This window comes from Triticum dicoccoides, chromosome 6B (assembly GCF_002162155.2).
Source record: "Triticum dicoccoides isolate Atlit2015 ecotype Zavitan chromosome 6B, WEW_v2.0, whole genome shotgun sequence".
Classification (NCBI taxonomy): Eukaryota; Viridiplantae; Streptophyta; class Magnoliopsida; order Poales; family Poaceae; genus Triticum; species Triticum dicoccoides.
This window is the reverse complement of record NC_041391.1, coordinates 401,462,260-401,480,203: the sequence shown is the minus strand read 5'-3', so window position 1 is coordinate 401,480,203 and position 17,944 is coordinate 401,462,260. Positions and strand designations below refer to the sequence as shown.

The 17,944-nt window shown below is 48.8% G+C and overlaps 1 protein-coding gene across 1 annotated transcript; it reads left to right on the top strand.

Annotated features, from left to right (window-relative positions):
* The first annotated feature begins 14,483 nt into the window (after window positions 1–14,483).
* On the top strand, window positions 14,484–17,675 carry LOC119324292 (ribosome biogenesis protein BRX1 homolog 2-like). The gene is made up of 8 exons (XM_037598062.1): window positions 14,484–14,815; window positions 14,905–15,046; window positions 15,395–15,473; window positions 15,582–15,706; window positions 16,257–16,358; window positions 16,464–16,532; window positions 16,617–16,715; window positions 17,281–17,675. Exons 1-8 carry the CDS (start codon window positions 14,604–14,606, stop codon window positions 17,416–17,418), a joined length of 966 nt encoding a protein of 321 aa, XP_037453959.1. The 5' UTR covers window positions 14,484–14,603; the 3' UTR covers window positions 17,419–17,675.
* Window positions 17,676–17,944: the final 269 nt, after the last annotated feature.

The window sequence follows — 17,944 nt, the reverse complement described above, 5'->3', positions numbered from 1 at the left end:
ATTGGGTTTCTGCGAAACATAAAACATGCAACAAACAGGAACTGGCACTGGGCACTGGATCTATATGTTAGTCCCAAAAAATAGTATAAAAAGTTGCCAAAAGTATATGAAAGTTGAATAATATTGGCATGGAACAATTAAAAAGTATACATACGACCGAGACGTATCAGGGGGCACCCCTTAGACACACAAGTTGACAATTGTTTTAGCCATGTGCGGTGCCCCCCTCCATAGTTACACACCTCGGTCATATCGTCGTAGTGCTTAGGCGAAGCCCTGCGCCGGTAACTTCATCATCACCATTACCACACCGTCGTGCTGGCGAAACTCTCCCTCGACCTCAGCTGGATCTAGAGTTCGTGGGACGTCACCGATCTGAATGTGTGCAGATCGCAGAGGTGCCGTACCTTTAGCGTTAGGATTGGTCGGATCATGAAGACGTACGACTACATCAACCGCGTTGTCATAACGCTTCCGCTTTCGGTCTACGAGGGTGCATAGACAACACTCTCCCCTCTTGTTGCTATGCATCAGCTAGAGATAGATCTTGCGTTATCGTAGGAAATTTTTTGAAATTACCGTGTTCCCCAACAGTTTGTTGGGTTGGCATAGATCGAGATTAGGATTTGTCACTCCGTGTATCAGAGAGGTATCTCTGGGCCCTCTCGGTAATGCTCATCACTATAAGCCTTGCAAACAATGTGACTAATGAGTTAGTTACGGGATAAAGCATTACAGAACGAGTAAAGAGACTTGTCGGTAACAAGATTGAACTAGGGATGATGATACCGACAATCGAATATCGGGCAAGTAACATACCGATGACAAAGGGAACAACGTGTGTTGTTATGCGGTTTGACCGATAAAGATCTTCGTAGAATATGTAGGAGCTCATATGAGCATCCAGGTTCCACTATTGGTTATTGATCGGAGATGTGTCTCGATCATGTCTACATAGTTCTCGAACCCGTAGGGTCCGCACGCTTAACGTTCGATGACGATTTGTATTATGAGTTATGTGATTTTGATGACCAAAGTTTGTTTGGAGTCCCAAATGAGATCACGGATGTGACGAGGAGTCTCGAAATGGTCGAGACATAAAGATTGATATATTGGACGGTTATGTTCGGACACCATAAAGGTTTCAAAATGGTTCGGGCATTTTTCATAGTATCGGGAGGTTACCGGAACCCCCCAAGGGATTAATGGGCCTTCAAGGGCCTTAGTGGAAGAGAGGAGGCAGCAGCCAGGTGGAGCCCCCCCCCTAGCCCAAACCGAATTGGACTACGGGAGGGGGCGCCCCCCCTTCCTATTTCTCCTCCACCTCTTTCCCTCTCTCCTCCTCTTGGAAAAAGGAAGGGGACTCCAACCAGGATTGGGAATCCTCGTTGGAATCCCCCTATAGGTGCGCCCCTCCTTGGCCGGCCTCCTCCTTCTCCCTCCTTTATATACGGGGACAGGGGGCACCCCAAAGCACAACAGTTGTTCTCTTACCCGTGTGCGGTGCCCTCCCCCACAGTTTAACACCTCGGTCATATCGTCGTACTGCTTAGGCGAACCCCTGCGCCGGTAACATCATCATCACCGTCGCCACACCGTCGTGCTGATGGAACTCTCCCTCGACCCTCTACTGGATCAAGAGTTCGAGGAACATCATCATGCTAAACGTGTGCTGAACACAGAGGTGTCGTATGTTTGCTACTTGGATCGGTTGGATCGTGAAGACGTTCGACTACATCAACCGCGTTACTAAACGCTTCCGCTTTCGGTCTACGAGGGTATGTGGACACACTCTCCCGTCTCGTTGCTATGCGTCTCCTAGATAGATCTTGCGTGATCGTAGGAATTTTTTGAATTACTACGTTCCCCAACAACTATCAAGTGCCAAGGGTGATACATAGTTAGCACTTCTGATGCTAACTCTGTGGAGTAGTTACCCGGTCGTGGTCATCGAGGGTGATTCCTCCTTTTCCACTTCCGATAACGATGTTGTTGTGCAACACCTCAAGTGTGAACCTTGAGGGTAATTTCCTCTTACGTTCACCTTGATGTTTACATCAGGTGGGAATCCAACGAGGGTGATGCCTTGGGTTCCTTCTTGATGTGGTAGCCACATGGATTGCCTTTACATTACTATTTTTACTGATTAAAGTTGATAAAGACGTGTCGACCCTGAGGGGTACCCGCGCGAGCATGTGATGCGAGTGATGTGGAGTCGGGTTGACCTGGAGGGTGCCCGCAAGATAACTATGTGGCACAGCCGGGCATTCTTAGCCCTTGCCACAAGTCCATGAGACGGGGCGACGGGGTCATATCGATCATGAGTCTCTGCTCGTTACCGTGCACTCCTAATTCACTAACGGTTTGGATATTTGATCCGAGTAGGCCTCTGGCCTTTTTCGCACTAACCACCATGCGGGAATAAGTATGGGCACTCTGCGTCGTATGTATCAGCCAAAAGCTCAACGGACGTCAGCGACTGAGCGGCGCGCGCCGGGTTGGACTGCGTAAGCACCTGCCTTTTAAGGAGGTGGCTAGGTCTGCTCACCGGTCGCATACGCAACATGCAGGAGTGCAAAGGGCGATGGGCCCGAGACCCCTACGCTTAGGATGTAGACCGGCGTGCTAGCCTCTCTGTTGAGCCTAGGTAGGACTACAGTGTGTTGATCGGCCGAGGCCGGTCATGACCTGATGGTGTGTCCGGCCGGAGTTGATCGAGCGTGTTGGGTAAGTTGGTGCACCCCTGCAAGGAACAAAACATCTATCGATAGCCTGTCCTACGATAATGGACGCTCGGAGTTGTATCCCGATCGATACAACTAGAACTGGATGTCGAGGCATGAAATGGATATGTGGCTCCGGGAGTCGAGGAAGGATCTCGGAGCGTTGATACAACAACATAAATATGACTTATGTTTTACTACTCTACTCCCTCCTGTTGCTGCAAGACGCTGGGTTCCAGAAGATGCTAGTCTTCGATAGGCTAGGCCTTCCCCCCTATTCTGGCATTATGCAGTTCAGTCCACGGATACTACCCATTTCATTGATACCAATGCATATGTAGTGTAGATCCTTGCTTGCGAGTACTTTGGATGAGTACTCACGGTTGCTTTGCTTCCCTTTTTCCACCTCTTTCCTTTCTTCTCGGATGCTGCAACCAGATGGTGGAGCCCATGAGCCAGACGCCACCTTCGATGACGACTACTGTCGGTGTCAAAACCGGCGGGTCTCAGGTAGGGGGTCCCGATCTGTGCGTCTTAGGCTAATGGTAACAGGAGGCAAGGGACATGATGTTTACCCAGGTTCGGGCCCTCTTGATGGAGGTAAAACCCTACTTCCTACTTGATTGATATTGATGATATGGGTATTACAAGAGTTGATCTACCACGAGATCGTAGAGGCTAAACCCTAGAAGCTAGCCTATGATGATTATGATTCTGTCTCTAAGGACTAAACCCTCCGGTTTATATAGACACCGGAGAGGGCTAGGGTTTACATGGAGTCGGTTACAAAGAAGGAAATATAATATCCGGATCGCCAAGCTTGTCTTCCATGCAAAGGAGAGTCCCATCCAGACACGGGACGAAGTCTTGAGTCTTGTACCTTCATGGTCCAACAGTCCGGCCAAAGTATATAGTCTGGCTGTCCGGATACCCCCTAATCCAGGACTCCCTCAGTAGCCCCTGAACCAGGCTTCAATGACGATGAGTCCGGCGCGCAGTTTGTCTTCGGCATTGCAAGGCAGGTTCCATCTCCGAATACTCCAGTGTCCGACTTCCCATTAATGGTGTACTCCTCGGCTTCTGTGCTTCAATAATGACCATCTCCACGTGTTGAGCGAATACGAGGAGCCGGGGCATTTTTGCATTTGCCCCCCCCCCCGGTCCGACAGGCAAACCGTCTATTTGAAGAGACGGGAATTCTCAAATCCAAACCTCACCTTCTTCCATTGAGCAAGCATCCAACAGAGCACTCCAGAAAAAACCATTCCAACATGGCCGGTTGTCGCAGCTCTTCTTCTTGTTCCCCCCGCTCCAAGCCAGGCGACTGGGAAGAGTGTTCAGTCCCTCAAAGTCGTTTGATAAAGTTAAATACCCAAGGGTTCCTTCCCCGGGCGTTCGTGGTCCCCGTCCGAGCCGGACTAGCCACCTATAATGGCGGGGAGCAAGCGGAGAGATCTCCTAATCCATCCCCGGGGGAGCGAATATGCCTTATCCCGCATCTGCTAAGAGGCGTCGGGTTTCCAATCCACCCATTCCTTCGCGGGCTCCTGGAGTTCTACGGCCTCCAGTTGCACAACTTCACCCCTGCCTCCGTGCTGCATGTAGCAGGATACGTTGCCCTTTGTGAACTATTTCTAGGCTGCGAGGCTCACTTTGGGTTATGGAAGAAGTTGTTCTGCCTCATCCCTCGCAACCAGGGGGAATCCCTATGTCAAGTGGGCGGAGCCGAAGTATGGCGCATCGCCGAGACCGGATACCTATCCGGTACTCCCAAGAAGGCACCGGAGAACTGGCCTTCGGAGTGGTTTTATGTCGACGATGTTCCCCTTCCGGATCCAGTCCAGAAAGGTCTCCCTGAGTTCAGTAACGCTCCGCCGAAGGCACGTTGAAGCTGGCGCCCTCGGGGCCCCCAAGAGGAGGATACCAGAGAAATACACTTCCTGATGAGCAGGATAAAGTTACTGGCCAAATCCGGGCTGACGATAGTCGAGGTTATGGCAATATGCATAATGCGGGGAGTGCAACCGCTTCAATATCGGGGGAAGCCCATGTGGCACTACAATGGGGAAGACGATGCCACCCGCTGTGGCCGTAAGGGTCCGGACTCCGCCATTGCTCTGGCGGGGATATTGTCCGATCAGTATAAAGGAGAAGAAGAAGAATTCCTTCATATTAAACCGCGGGATGGGTTTTCTATGTACAGCCCCCCAAGCTGGGTAAGTCGTCACTCTTTTCCCCCGCTTCATTCATTCTGGCGCCCTTCGTCAAGATTATTTACCTCAATATTTCTAAGCAGGAACTAAGGAGGATCGTAGAAGGGTTCAACAGCCCCTCCCCGCAGCCAGAGGACCCCGGAAGGGTCTTCGATGTCGGACTTGAAGAAGATCCGGATATTACTGTGGAGCTTGTCAACGGGACATTTTATCAGGCCATTTGTGATGGTGCCTCGGTGGCTATTGTCGCTCACTATCCCGGACTGCTGCCTTCATCGCGTGTAAGCAAGGCCAAAACCCTATCCTTCGAAGAGGACTCCTTTCTGATGTCATGCCTGAAATATCATATTTTTTGTAGAGACGACCGTCGGAACGGGGCGCCGAGCCCCTGGGGGCTCATCGGCAAAGGGCGTCCGGATCGGGCAGGCTTAAGAGGAAGGCAGTTAGGGCCGAAACGCTGCTACAGAGGTATGGTAAAAACCTGCTCCGTGATTATTGTGTTTGAAATGTAACGGCGTCCTTCGTGTCCTGGCAGAAAGAGGAGTAGCCGGACTATATCTGGAGATCCTGCCAACCACGCCTCCACCAGCCGGATTCCAGAACCGGTTTCGAGAGAGGAGGCGGACGCAGGGCCGATGCCGAATTGTCCTCCAACAGAGGATGTGGATATGCTCTCCGCCCCGAATTCCGAAGCAGAGAGCGCCATGAATCACCGGCGCCGATGGGCCGTACTTCGCAACAACATCTTTTCTGAAGAGGCATTTAACGCTTTCAATTCAGGAGATGCATACATCCGAGCTGCTCAAGGCGGGCTTGCCCGAGCGACGGACCAGTATGCCAAAGACATACGGGTAAGAAAATTTGATAAGTATGTATAGCAATAGCCCCTGAGACTTGAAACTGTTGGAACAACTGTTTTAAGGATCAATTTATGCGTAGGTCCTTGTAGATAAGAATGCCCAATTGTCTCGAGAGCTGGAGGAGTGCAAGACCCAGCTGAGGGCCACGGTTGCCAAGTTGGAGGAATCCCAGAAGGCCTCATCTGGTAACATTTGTCTTAAGTGTACGAAAATGTACCAGTTAGTAAGTGGCTTGTATGATAAGTCTAACAGAAAATTCTGCAGACAATCCCAGGGTGAATCCGGAGGTCGTAAGAGATAACGAGTCGCATCTCCAAAGGCAGCTAAAAGCTGGCGAGCGTGTTCTTACGCAAGTTAGGCAGGAGAAGAACAATCTTCAAGATGCCAATGTCCAGCTGGGCATCGAATTACAAGATGTCTGCGCTCAGCTGGCAGACTCCATAAAGGAGAACAGAAGGCTTTGTCGCGACATTCATGGTGAGTGCCTAGACGAACTGTAGTACAACTCGGAGAGGAATCCTATTGAAAAAAAATTATGTCTGTAGGTATGTTGACGGGCCGCCCTGAAGAGGAGATGCCCGCGTCCGCAGGTGATATGCTGCAAGACCTCTCACAGCTGCACGAGCGAGCTCGGCAGGTGATGCAGTGTATTGCCCAGGCCTTGTGGCCATCCAGCTCCCTGCCCAAAGGCATGGGGGAGCTCGTGGATGTGCTCCAAGGGCACGGTGGCGCTTTCGATTGTGGAAGGTGTCAGCCTGCCAACAAGGTGCAAGAGAAGCCTGGGCCATGGTGAAGACGCGCTACACCAAGCTTGACCCGAACCATATGGCCGAAGTTGGACCGGCAGGGCCAGATGGGCAAGAAATTCCCGTTAGTCTGGTGTACGACCAGGTAGCATTAGCCGCAAAGTATTCCCAACAGGATTGCAAGCTAGATAGCATGTTGGATGGTATAGAGGAAGAATATAGTCAGTCCAAGTGACTATGTAATTCAATGGACATATGTAGTCCCTAGCCGGATTAAAAATCATTTGTCATGGCGACCTTTTCGCTTCGGCCCCTAGATCCGATAGTCCAGGGTGTATCCGAATACCCGCTCAGTTATGCAGAACAGGGGTATGCGTGGAAACCAGGCGTAAGGGTCATAAGTGCTTGAACAGACAAGTACCCAACTAGCTATGTTATATTACATGGATAGTAAGAAACATCTTCCAGGAGAATAGTTCCGTTAGGGGTTCCTTTCCCTGGGTACGCATGCATAGATGTACATGTCCGGACTGCGAACAGAGACGCGAGATACAAAACTTCTAGGGATTTACGTTGTAATAAATGAAAGGAACATTTTTTGTTCACCGGCTGAATATTCCCTTAAGAACGCTAGCTTTCGGCTTCACCCTATCTGAGGTACACATCCGGCTGAACCGGCAGTAACAATTGCAGAGGTGCTCCCCTTATGCCCTAGATGAACTAACGGGAACGTAGGGCATAAACACAAGAGCCAGGCAACCCAGCATGGCCACATCTTAAGTCATATCGATGCATATAATGGTGAAGAAAAGGCACATATGGAAAAAAGACACATATGTGATAGGCAAAAAGCCATTAAAGTAATTATATTTAGCTTCCGTATAGGAAGCCCCCAGGTATGGCTTACACACGTAGTGCAGCCGGAGTGATCCGGGCGTCCGCACTGTATTGAGTACTTTGTGTGAAGAAGGAAAAAGGTCGAGAAAGGAAAAAGGAGGGAACATAATTAAAAAGGAGGGGGTAAGGAGACGAGCACCGAGTTCGGCGCTAGGCATAGAATCTCCGGAGTCTGGCCGCGTTCCATGGGTTCGGCTCGAGTCTGTTATCGGATGCATTACGTAAGCGGTACGCTCCTCCGGTGAGAACTTTATCAATAACGAAGGGACCCTCCCACTTAGGTTTGAGCTTGTCCTTCTTCTTCTCCGGTAGGCGTAGAACGAGTTCGCCAATATTATAAGTTTTGTCCTGCACTTCTCTGCTTTGGTACCATCGAGCCTGCTGCTGATAGAATGCGGAACGGGCTTTTGCGACGTCGCGCTCCTCCACCAGGGCATCTAAGTTGTCCTGCCGATCTAACTCGGCTTCCTTCTCTTCGTACATGCGCACGCGAGGTGAATCATGTATTATGTCGCAGGGTAGTACTGCTTCTGCGTCGTACACCATAAAAAATGGTGTGTATCCGGTGGTGCGATTCGGCATGGTCCGCAGCCCCCAGAGTACGGAGTCGAGCTCCTCGACCCAGTGCGTGTCCGATTCTGTCAAGGATCGCACTAGTCTGGGTTTGATGCTGCTCATGATGAGACCGTTTGCACGTTCGACCTGGCCGTTTGTTTGGGGATGGTAGACAGAGGCGTAATCGAGCTTAATGCCCATGTTGCTGCACCAAGTTTTTACTTCATCGGCTGTGAGTTTGAGCCATTGTCAGTGATGATGTTGTGGGAGATGTCGTATCGATGTACGACCCGGATATGAAGTCTATCACTGGTCCGGATTCGGCCGTTTTGACTGGTTTGGCTTCTATCCATTTGGTGAACTTGTCTACCATGACCAATAAGTATTTTTTTCTTGTGGCTTCCCCCCTTAAGGGGTCCGACCATATCGAGCCCCTAGACCGCGAAGGGCCAAGTGATAGGGATTGTTTGGAGAGCGGTAGGGGGCATGTGCCTCTGATTGGCAAAGAGCTAGCAACCGACGCAGTGTTGGACAAGGTCATGTGCGTCTGCTCGGGATGTAGGCCAATAAAAGCCTGTGCGGAAGGCCTTGCTGACAAGTGCCCGAGCCGCGGCGTGGTGTCCGCCGAGTCCGGCATGGATTTCAGCCAAGAGCTATCACCCTTCCTCTTCGAAGATGCACCTTTGGAGCACTCCGGTCGCACTTTTCTTATAGAGTTCCCCTTCATGGACTTTGTAAGCTTTAGAATGCCGCACGATGCAACATGCTTCATTTTGGTCCTCGGGGAGCTCCTGCCTATTTAGGTAGGCCAAGAAAGGCTCAGTCCACGAGGCGATTACAGCCATGATTTCGTGGGCCGAAGGTGTTATTTCGGTGGCGGAGCCTCCGATTATGTCTGATGGTTCGGAATCTGGGGGTGTATTCGGATCCGTGCTAGTGTTGTTGGACTCCCCTTCCCATACCATGGATGGCTTGAACAGCCTTTCCAGGAATATGTTAGGTGGGACAGGGTCGCGTTTAGCGCCGATGCGGGCTAGGATATCGAGCATGGTGGAATTTGAGCCCCTCGAACCGAGCTGACATTTTGAGGACGGCATTACGGTAGGCCGCCATTTTTGGATCCTTGGCATCAAAGTCTCCGTTTATTTGTGATATTGCGAGGTTGGAATCTCCGCGCACCTCCACGCGTTGAATGCCCATAGAGACTGCCATCCGAAGACCGTGCAACAGAGCCTCGTATTCGGCTGCGTTGTTGGAGTCTGTGTATAATATTCGGAGTACGTATTGGACCGTGTCTCTGGTAGGAGACGTCAGGACTACACCTGCTCCCAAACCGGCCAGCATTTTAGAGCCGTCGAAATGCATGATCCAGTTAGAGTACGTGTCGTACTCTTTAGGGAGTTCGGCTTCTGTCCATTCGGCGACAAAGTCAGCCAGTACTTGCGACTTGATGGCCCGCCGTGGCTTGTATGTTATGTCGAACGGAAGGAGCTCGATGGCCCATTTGGCAATCCGGCCTGTGGCGTCGCGGTTATTTATTATGTCGTTGAGTGGTACTTCGGAGGCCACCGTAATCGAACACTCTTGAAAGTAGTGTCGTAGCTTCCGGGATGCCATGAAGACCGCGTATGCTATCTTTTGATAGTGTGGGTATTGGGATTTTCATGGGGTGAGGACCGTGGATACGTAATATACTGGCTTCTGGAGCGGGAACTTGTATCTGTCAGCCTCTCGTTCGACGACGAGCACTGCGCTTACAACTTGATGTGTTGCAGCTATGTACAATAGCATAGGTTCGCCAGTATTTGGCGTTGTTAGGACTGGATTACTGGCCAATAAGGTCTTTATTTCGCCCAGTCCGGTCGTGGCCGCATCCGTCCACACGAAGTGTTCGGTGCGCCGAAGAAGGCGGTAAAGAGGTAATGCCTTTTCTCCTAACCGGGAGATAAAGCGGCTTAAGGCAGCCACGCATCCAGCTAGTTTCTGGATATGCTTGAGGTCTGTTGGTATAGCCAACTGCGACAGAGCTCGGATTTTTGCCAGATTCGCTTCAATTCCTCTATTGGAAACAATGAAGCCGAGTAGTTTCCCAGAGGGCACACCGAAAACACATTTTTTCGGGTTTAGCTTGATGTCGTATGTTCGGAGGTTATCGAACGTAAGCCTCAAGTCGTCTATTAGGGTTTCGACGTGTCTTGTTTTTATGACCACGTCGTCCACATATGCCTCCACTGTTTTGCCGATTTGCTTTTCCAGGCATGTTTGAATCATGCGTTGATAGGTTGCGCCGGCATTTTTAAGCCCGAAAAGCATAGTGTTAAAGCAGAAAGGACCATATGGCGTTATGAAAGCCGTTGCACCTTGGTCGGACTCTGCCATCTTTATTTGATGGTATTCAGAGTATGCGTCGAGAAAACACAGTGAGTCATGTCCTGCGGTGGCGTTGATGATTTGGTCAATGCGAGGGAGGGGGAAGGGATCCTTGGGGCAAGCCTTGTTGAGGTCTTTGAAGTCGACGCATAGGCGCCAGGATTTGTCCTTCTTTGGTACCATTACCAGATTTGCCAGCCAATCCGGATGCTTGATATCTCTGATGAATCCGGCCTCGAGTAGCTTGGCTAGCTCTTCCCCCATGGCTTGCCGCTTGGGTTCTGAGAAGCGCCTAAGAGTCTGTTTGACAGGCTTGTATCCTTTCAGTATGTTGAGGCTGTGTTCGGCCAGTCTGCGTGGGATGCCCGGCATGTCCGAAGGGTGCCAGGCGAAGATGTCCCAATTCTCGTGTGGGAATTCTCGTAGTGCGGCGTCCATTGTGGGGCTCAACTGTGTCCCAATGGAAGCTGTCTTTGTGGGGTCCATTGGGTGGACCTGGAATTTGACTATCTCGTCTGAGGGTTTTAATGAGGTGGACTTGGATCGCTTGTCGAGTATCACATCATCTTTGTCCATGGTGGCACGCAGCGTTGTTAGTTCTTCGGCCGCTAGAGCTTCGGATAATGCTTCCAGGGTTAATGTTGCGGTTTTATTTTTGGCGCGAAGTGCGACGTCCGGATCACTGGCTAGAGTGATGATACCATTGGGTCCGGGCATCTTAAGCTTCATGTACCCGTAATGGGGTATAGCTTGAAAGCTTGTGAACGCGTCCCGCCCTAAAAGGGTGTGGTATCCGCTGCTGAAAGGAGCCACTTGGAATGTGATTTCTTCGTAGATCAAGTTTAATCCACTTCCGCCGTCCATGAGTACTTTAGTGAGCCGAAAGTCATCCACGATTGGGCTAATGATCAAAGCGGCTGGTGCCCGGACTGTCTAGAATTGAGGTTCATCACTGGCACTGAAAGTTATAGCGGTGTCGTTCCACGGATTTATTTTTGCCACGTGGCAGATTTCAGTGGAGTTTCGATGAGCTCGCTTGCGCCTATTGTTTGAGGCGAAAGTCTCGAAGACTGTTAGTACCGTATTGTTTTCTTTGGCGGGATGTTGTTCTGCTTTATGGCTTACAAGAAGATCCTCGCCACTTTTTGCTACCTGCCGGAGTATCCAACATGCTCTAAGGCTATGTGTTGGTGTAGTGTCCGGCGTGCTGTGGAGTTTACATGGCCCATTGAGCCATTCTTCCAATACGGTTCCACGCCCTGGGGTGGGCTTTGGTTTCTTGGGGATTGGATCGGCTGACTTATGAGAGTTCGCCCGTTTAGCTCGGACAAAGGTTTTAGTGAGAGCCGGACTATCCCAAAATTCTGTTTGGGTTTTCCAGGCGCTTTCCATCGCACAGTACTTCTGTACTATGGTTGCTAAGTTAGCAAAGTGTACTATGTCACGGCGACTTATAGCATTAAGGATTCCTTTGTTCATGCAGTTTTTGCAAAAAAGTGAGACTGCGTCCTCCTCACGACAGTCCTTGACCTTGTTTAGCACAAGGAGGAATCTGGCCCAGTAGCGATGTACTGTCTCTTGGGGCTCTTGTCTGATATGGGAGAGACGGTTTAAGTCCGGGTGGGTGGGTGTAGCTGAATCTGGATTCTGATCCGATCTAACGCCCTGGGGCAGGGGAGCTTCCGGGCTTGACAGCTCGGGATTCGAGGCGCTGCCCAATTTTTCCGGCCCAATACCCGATTCTAAGTCCGGGGTCTAGGTCATGTCTTCCCTTGAGCGGGTGTCCGGCTCAGGGAGCTCGGTGATCCGGACATAATTCGTCCTCAAAATAGAGGGATAATCCGTACGTGGCTCCTCCACTACTACTATCTCGTGGGTGACCGACGGGGATTTAATATCCCTTTGGTCGGGTTTAAGCCCAATCCGGTCATAGTCTATGGCGACTCCCAAAGCAGCGATGCGATCCAAGAGCTCATTAAGGGAGGAGAGCTCCATTGGATCCATCTGTTCGGCGAGTTCCGAATTGACGTGGAGGCTATTCGTGATGACCCGAGAGGTCATCATCGGCACGACAGCCGATTGGGCAGTCATGATGAAGCCGCCTAGTCGGAGAGTTTTGCCTACAGCTAGCGCTCCCCCAAAGGTGATGTTGTCCTTGACAATGAGACGGTCATTGAGCCTTGCAGCGACGACACAGAGGAACTCTCAATGAAAGCACCAATGTCGGTGTCAAAACCGGCAGATCTCGGGTAGGGGGTCCCGATTTGTGCGTCTTAGGCTAATGGTAACAGGAGGCAAGGGACACGATGTTTACCCAGGTTCGGGCCCTCTTGATGGAAGTAAAACCCTACTTCCTGCTTGATTGATATTGATGATATGGGTATTACAAGAGTTGATCTACCATGAGATCGTAGAGGCTAAACCCTAGAAGCTAGCCTATGATGATTATGATTCTGTCTCTAAGGACTAAACCCTCCGGTTTATATAGACACCGGAGAGGGCTAGGGTTTACATGGAGTCGGTTACAAAGAAGGAAATATAATATCCGGATCGCCAAGCTTGTCTTCTATGCAAAGGAGAGTCCCATCCGGACACAGGACGAAGTCTTGAGTCTTGTACCTTCACGGTCCAACAGTCCGGCCAAAGTATATAGTCCGGCTGTCCAGATACCCCCTAATCTAGGACTACCTCAACTACTACTACTACTACTACACCGAGGGTGCCTACTACTACGTGGAGGCCGCCGACGACCAGGAGTAGTTAGGAGGCTCCCAGGCAGGAGGCCTTGCCTTTTCGATCGATGTTGCTTTTGTGCTAGCCTTCTTAAGGCAAACTTGTTTAACTTATGGCTGTACTCATATATTGTTGTTTCCGCTGACTCATTTATATTCGAGCTTATGTATTCGAGCCCTCGAGGCCCCTGGCTTGTAATATAAAGCATGTAATATTTTAATTTGTGTCTGGAGTTGTGTTGTGATATCTTCCCGTGACTCCCTAATCTTCATCGTACACATTTGCGTGTATGATTAGTGTATGATTGAATCGGGACGTAACAAATATGACCTCCTACCTCGTTTGAACACCCCATCCAACGGCTATACACCTGCGGACCCTTTATAAATTTAAAAAAAAAAACACCATTGTTTCAGCATAGCCACAAATATAACCATGGCACCCTCTTTGCACAAAGAAAAAGGGGGTTTGGATGAACTAGTAGGACCCCCACAGTGGCACCTTCCTACCACTAGATATGCCATCTGCCAAGGAGCTGGATTCTTATGTGCCACGGGTCGTGCACTGCCGTTGCTGTGTGCGAGCCTGCAACACCGCCGATGAATACAAGATAAGAACCAAAGGAGAAATGGGTTGATGGGGATTCGTCTGCGGGCACACCAAGGGCGCGTGCACCTTAATTCGTAAGCCAATGTTTTGGTATCCTAACATATCTGCTTTCCTGCTTCAGTATCTAACAAACAAGTGAACTAATTGCAAGAAGGTGTTAGATGTCCAAGCAAACCCTAGATAGAATCTAAGAAACGGTACGAGCTTTCCTGGTTCGGTGTCAGGTACGTGGAAAGAAAGGAGAAGAGTATGCTAGAGGAGAAGCAAAAGAAGGAACACAAAGTTAAGCATCAGAAGCAATTCGAAGAGTGTTGCGCTAGGAAAAACGCCAAGAAAGACCTAGCGAAATAGACTAGCTTCAGACTTCTTTCACATTTTGTTGTGCTGAGTTGGACCAAAAAGACCAAATAAAGTAGGTTTATCTACCGTTATCCTACTGTCTATTGTGATGTCATGGTCGCCTACATCAAACCTACAAAGCATAATTACATAGACATGAAAGAAACATTCACCTACAAGAATTCTCATGTTCTTCAAATCGAGCCGCAGCCGCGCCACCCGGTCTGCGCCGATCTGCCATCCTCTCCACCTAGCTCCCCGCCCTGTCGATCCCCGGTTGCGGCAGCGCATCACGGCGGCGGCCAGAGAGCGTTGTCTTTTCCCAGTTCATCATCCCCTTTTGTTTGTTTGTTTCGCTCATGGGCCGGCCCACATCGCCATGTCCCTCATCAGAAAAGAAAAGGAAAAACCTAGCCCTAAATAGGGCTGGACCGGACAGAAAGACCCTAACGGTTGTTAAGCCCTCTCGCCCCGAGACCCACAAGCAACCCGCTCCCGCGTCGCCGCCGCCGCCTCCGCAGCGCCTTCCCCGGCAGAAGCCCCAGCGCCCCACCCTCCATGGCGAAGAAGAGGAAGCGCAGCTCCGATGCTCCCGCGCCCGCCTCCGTAGAGAAGCCCGACGACTCTGCGCCGGAGCGGCCGGAGCGCACCCTCTTCGGCTTCAAGGACCAGCCGGACTCCGCCGCCGAGCCTGCTTCCAAGGACGCGGGGCCCTTCTTCCGGAACAAGGAAAAGGTGCTCATTACGTGCTCCCGCCGCATCATCTACAGGTGAGCCTCTCTCCTCCGAGCTCTGCGGCAGTCGCCGGACAGATGCTTTTGTCTTTCGGTGGGTTGGGTTGATGCGTGTGTGCGCGCAGGTACCGGCACCTGATGCAGAACGTGGTGTCGCTGCTGCCGCACGCCAAGAAGGACAGCAAGGTCGAGTCCAAGCAGAGCAAGTGCAGCGCGCTCAACGAGCTGGTCGAGCTCAGGAGCTGCTCCAGCTGCCTCTTTTTCGAGGTACTTCACATTCGCTGCTTGCTTGCTTTCTTGATGGAAATGGTTTGCCTTCCATGGGATGAAGGTTGCCTACTTTGATAGGAGAATTGCATGATGGCAACATTAAAGGTTGCTAAATCATACCATGTTTAACATGGATGGATAAGTAATTTGTTTCTGGTGCTAAATCAACTTCGAATTTAGCTCTGATCCATATCATTGTTCTAGCGTGAACCATGAATGTTTAAAAGGTGTTAGCTCCACGTTGTTGTTCTTGTCAGTGTGACATCGCTCCAAAATTAGGAAATCTGAATATGCACTATAGTTGCCAATTCTTATATTGAAGCATCTTCTGCGTGTATATTGCAGTGCAGAAAACAGAAAGATCTTTACCTTTGGATGGTCAAGTCTCCCGCAGGGCCATCAGTGAAATTTCTAGTCAATGCTGGTATGATTTCACACCAATAGTAGTTATCCAGTTGTTTTACTATGCGTGTATTCTTACCATAATGGTTCATCTACTAATGCCCAACCATCCTGTAACATTTACGTGCAGTTCACACTATGGAGGAACTCAAGCTCACGGGTAACCATCTGAAAGGGTCACGTCCTCTGCTAACATTTTCTTCAAATTTCGACCAGCAACCTCACTGGAAACTCTTGAAGGAAATGATAACTCAAGTACGTTGATGGTCTCGCATGTTACATTATGCTGTGCACGTGTTATCAGCAAGCATTTTTGAGCGAAGATGATATTGATCTGTATTAATGTTGTCTATTTTTTATCTGTTTTTGCGAGATCAATTTATTCTTATTTACCATGTGCTTTTAATTGGTGTAAAAAGATGTTAAACTTGGTTTCTTCACACATGTTTACGATAGTCGTATGTGTATGCCCTGTTGTTATAATTAGCATGTGGGTGTGATGCATCCACTATTGGTTTTTATGTTTATAATATAATATGAACCTTTGAAGAAAGGATTCACCTTTGATAACTGTAGTTATATTCTAAGAGATCCAAGTTAACGGAAACCTTCTGGATGTTAAAAAAAACGTGTATTTGTGTTTCCATTGCTTATTGTGAAGGAGTAGAGTTGTGTTTATGAGGTCATCAGATCAGTATTAGTGATGAGATAATACATTCCGATAGGGTCAAATTAATTCTATGGAGACATGTTCTTCTTTTAATCAAAGAAGTTTAGAGCTAACTCATTGCCCATTGCCGTGCAGATTTTTGCTACTCCAAAAGATCATCGGAAGGCAAAACCTTTTCATGATCATGTGTTTGTCTTCTCCATTGTGGATGACCACATTTGGTTCAGAAATTACCAGGTGGTGTATTGGTCTCTTTGCATTTGTATTGCGATGAACTTTCAGTACTTAAAACCATTAAGTTATTATCACCATCTGAATTTTAGCAAATGATATACTTGGCAGATTTCTGTACCCCACAATGAGATTGATAAAGTTGATAAAGGAGGCCTAGATAAAATGACACTTGTTGAGGTAAAAGTAGAGTGAGCTTATATCTGCATAATTTATATGGCATGTGGTCGCTAATCAACATTTTAATTAAATTACCGTGTGTAGGTTGGCCCCAGATTCTGTTTGAATCCAATTAAAATATTTGGTGGTAGTTTTGGTGGCCCCACATTGTATGAGAACCCATTCTATGTGTCTCCCAATCAGGTAATGCTTTCACCAGTTGCTCTAGACTATGGTACATATGTTCCTAACATATTTGTAAAAGAAATCAAGAGGTTACCTCTTCCATCATCAAGGAGTGGTTATATTATGTTTTTTTTCTTGTGTTTCTTTGGTTGAAACAAATTTGACTCTGAGAAAACCGACAAGTGATGGAATGGTGGGTGCACAGTTAGTTTTATAATATTCTAGAATGGCATTCGATATCAGTTATGGTACAACCAAGGTACAGTTTATGCATCAATGCTGTCCATTTGACTCAATCCATGCTGTCCATTATATTTCTTTGACATATACTCCTTGTACATTGCTGCTTCATTCTGTTCTCGTTGTGTTGGACCTAACTACCTATCATTTTTATCGATCAACAAAATTAGAATAGTGACATAGTCTGGTATCCTGCTGTGGTTTTGGGAGAAAAGGATTTACTGCTCTATGGCTCTGTTCACCAGGATTTATGTATTTTTTAATTCAGTTGCAACAAAGCATTTCCCGCTATGTTCGTGTATGCCTTCCCGTCTAAACCCGTGGGTCTGTTTATTTGGAGCAGATCCGCGCTCTAGAGAAGAGGAAGAAGGCAGGCAAGTACGCCAAGAAAGTGAAGGCCAAGGTGAGGAGGAAGATGCACGAGATGGAGAACACCCTGGAGCCCGATGAATTTGCTGATCTTTGGAAAGGGGAAGACTAGAGCGGACGCAGCAGCGACTGTACCAATGAGGTTGTCTTGAACTACTCATGCTGGCAATGACCAAGCAGTGAATTTTGCTTGATATTCTGTGGTGGTTCTTGTATGACAAAGCATGTGTTTTATTACTATAATGAACAACTGGATTTCGGCCATGCCTGTATCCATATTGCCAGTATATGCTACCTCAGTACCTTGCTACCGGCTGTGTGTTTCACCTTACCTTGTGCCTGATATAATTGCAAGCAACTCAGTTTTTATGCTGGCCTCAGTAAAAACGGTTGATATGATCTCAAGTCGTGTTCTGCTTGGATCTGTTGATGAGTGATACTTGGAGAAGATGTTTAGGCCTCCTTTGGTTTAAATGAATTTTGTTTTGTTGATAAGGCTGATACTTGGAGAAAATGTTTAGGCCTCCTTTGGTTTAAAGGAATTTTGTAGGAATACCATAGGATAGGGTTCCTACTTTGGTTTGCAGGAATGGATTTCTATTCCTACAGAGTATTGATTCTTATCCTTGCGCCTCATT

Bases quoted from the DNA above. Each gene is read 5' to 3' on its own strand.
- LOC119324292 (XM_037598062.1), top strand. From the start codon at position 14,604: ATGGCGAAGAAGAGGAAGCGCAGCTCCGATGCTCCCGCGCCCGCCTCC. The intron at 15,707-16,256 runs GTACGTTGATGG...ATTGCCGTGCAG, and splicing joins TGAAGGAAATGATAACTCAA to ATTTTTGCTACTCCAAAAGA. The intron at 16,359-16,463 runs GTGGTGTATTGG...TATACTTGGCAG, and splicing joins TTTGGTTCAGAAATTACCAG to ATTTCTGTACCCCACAATGA.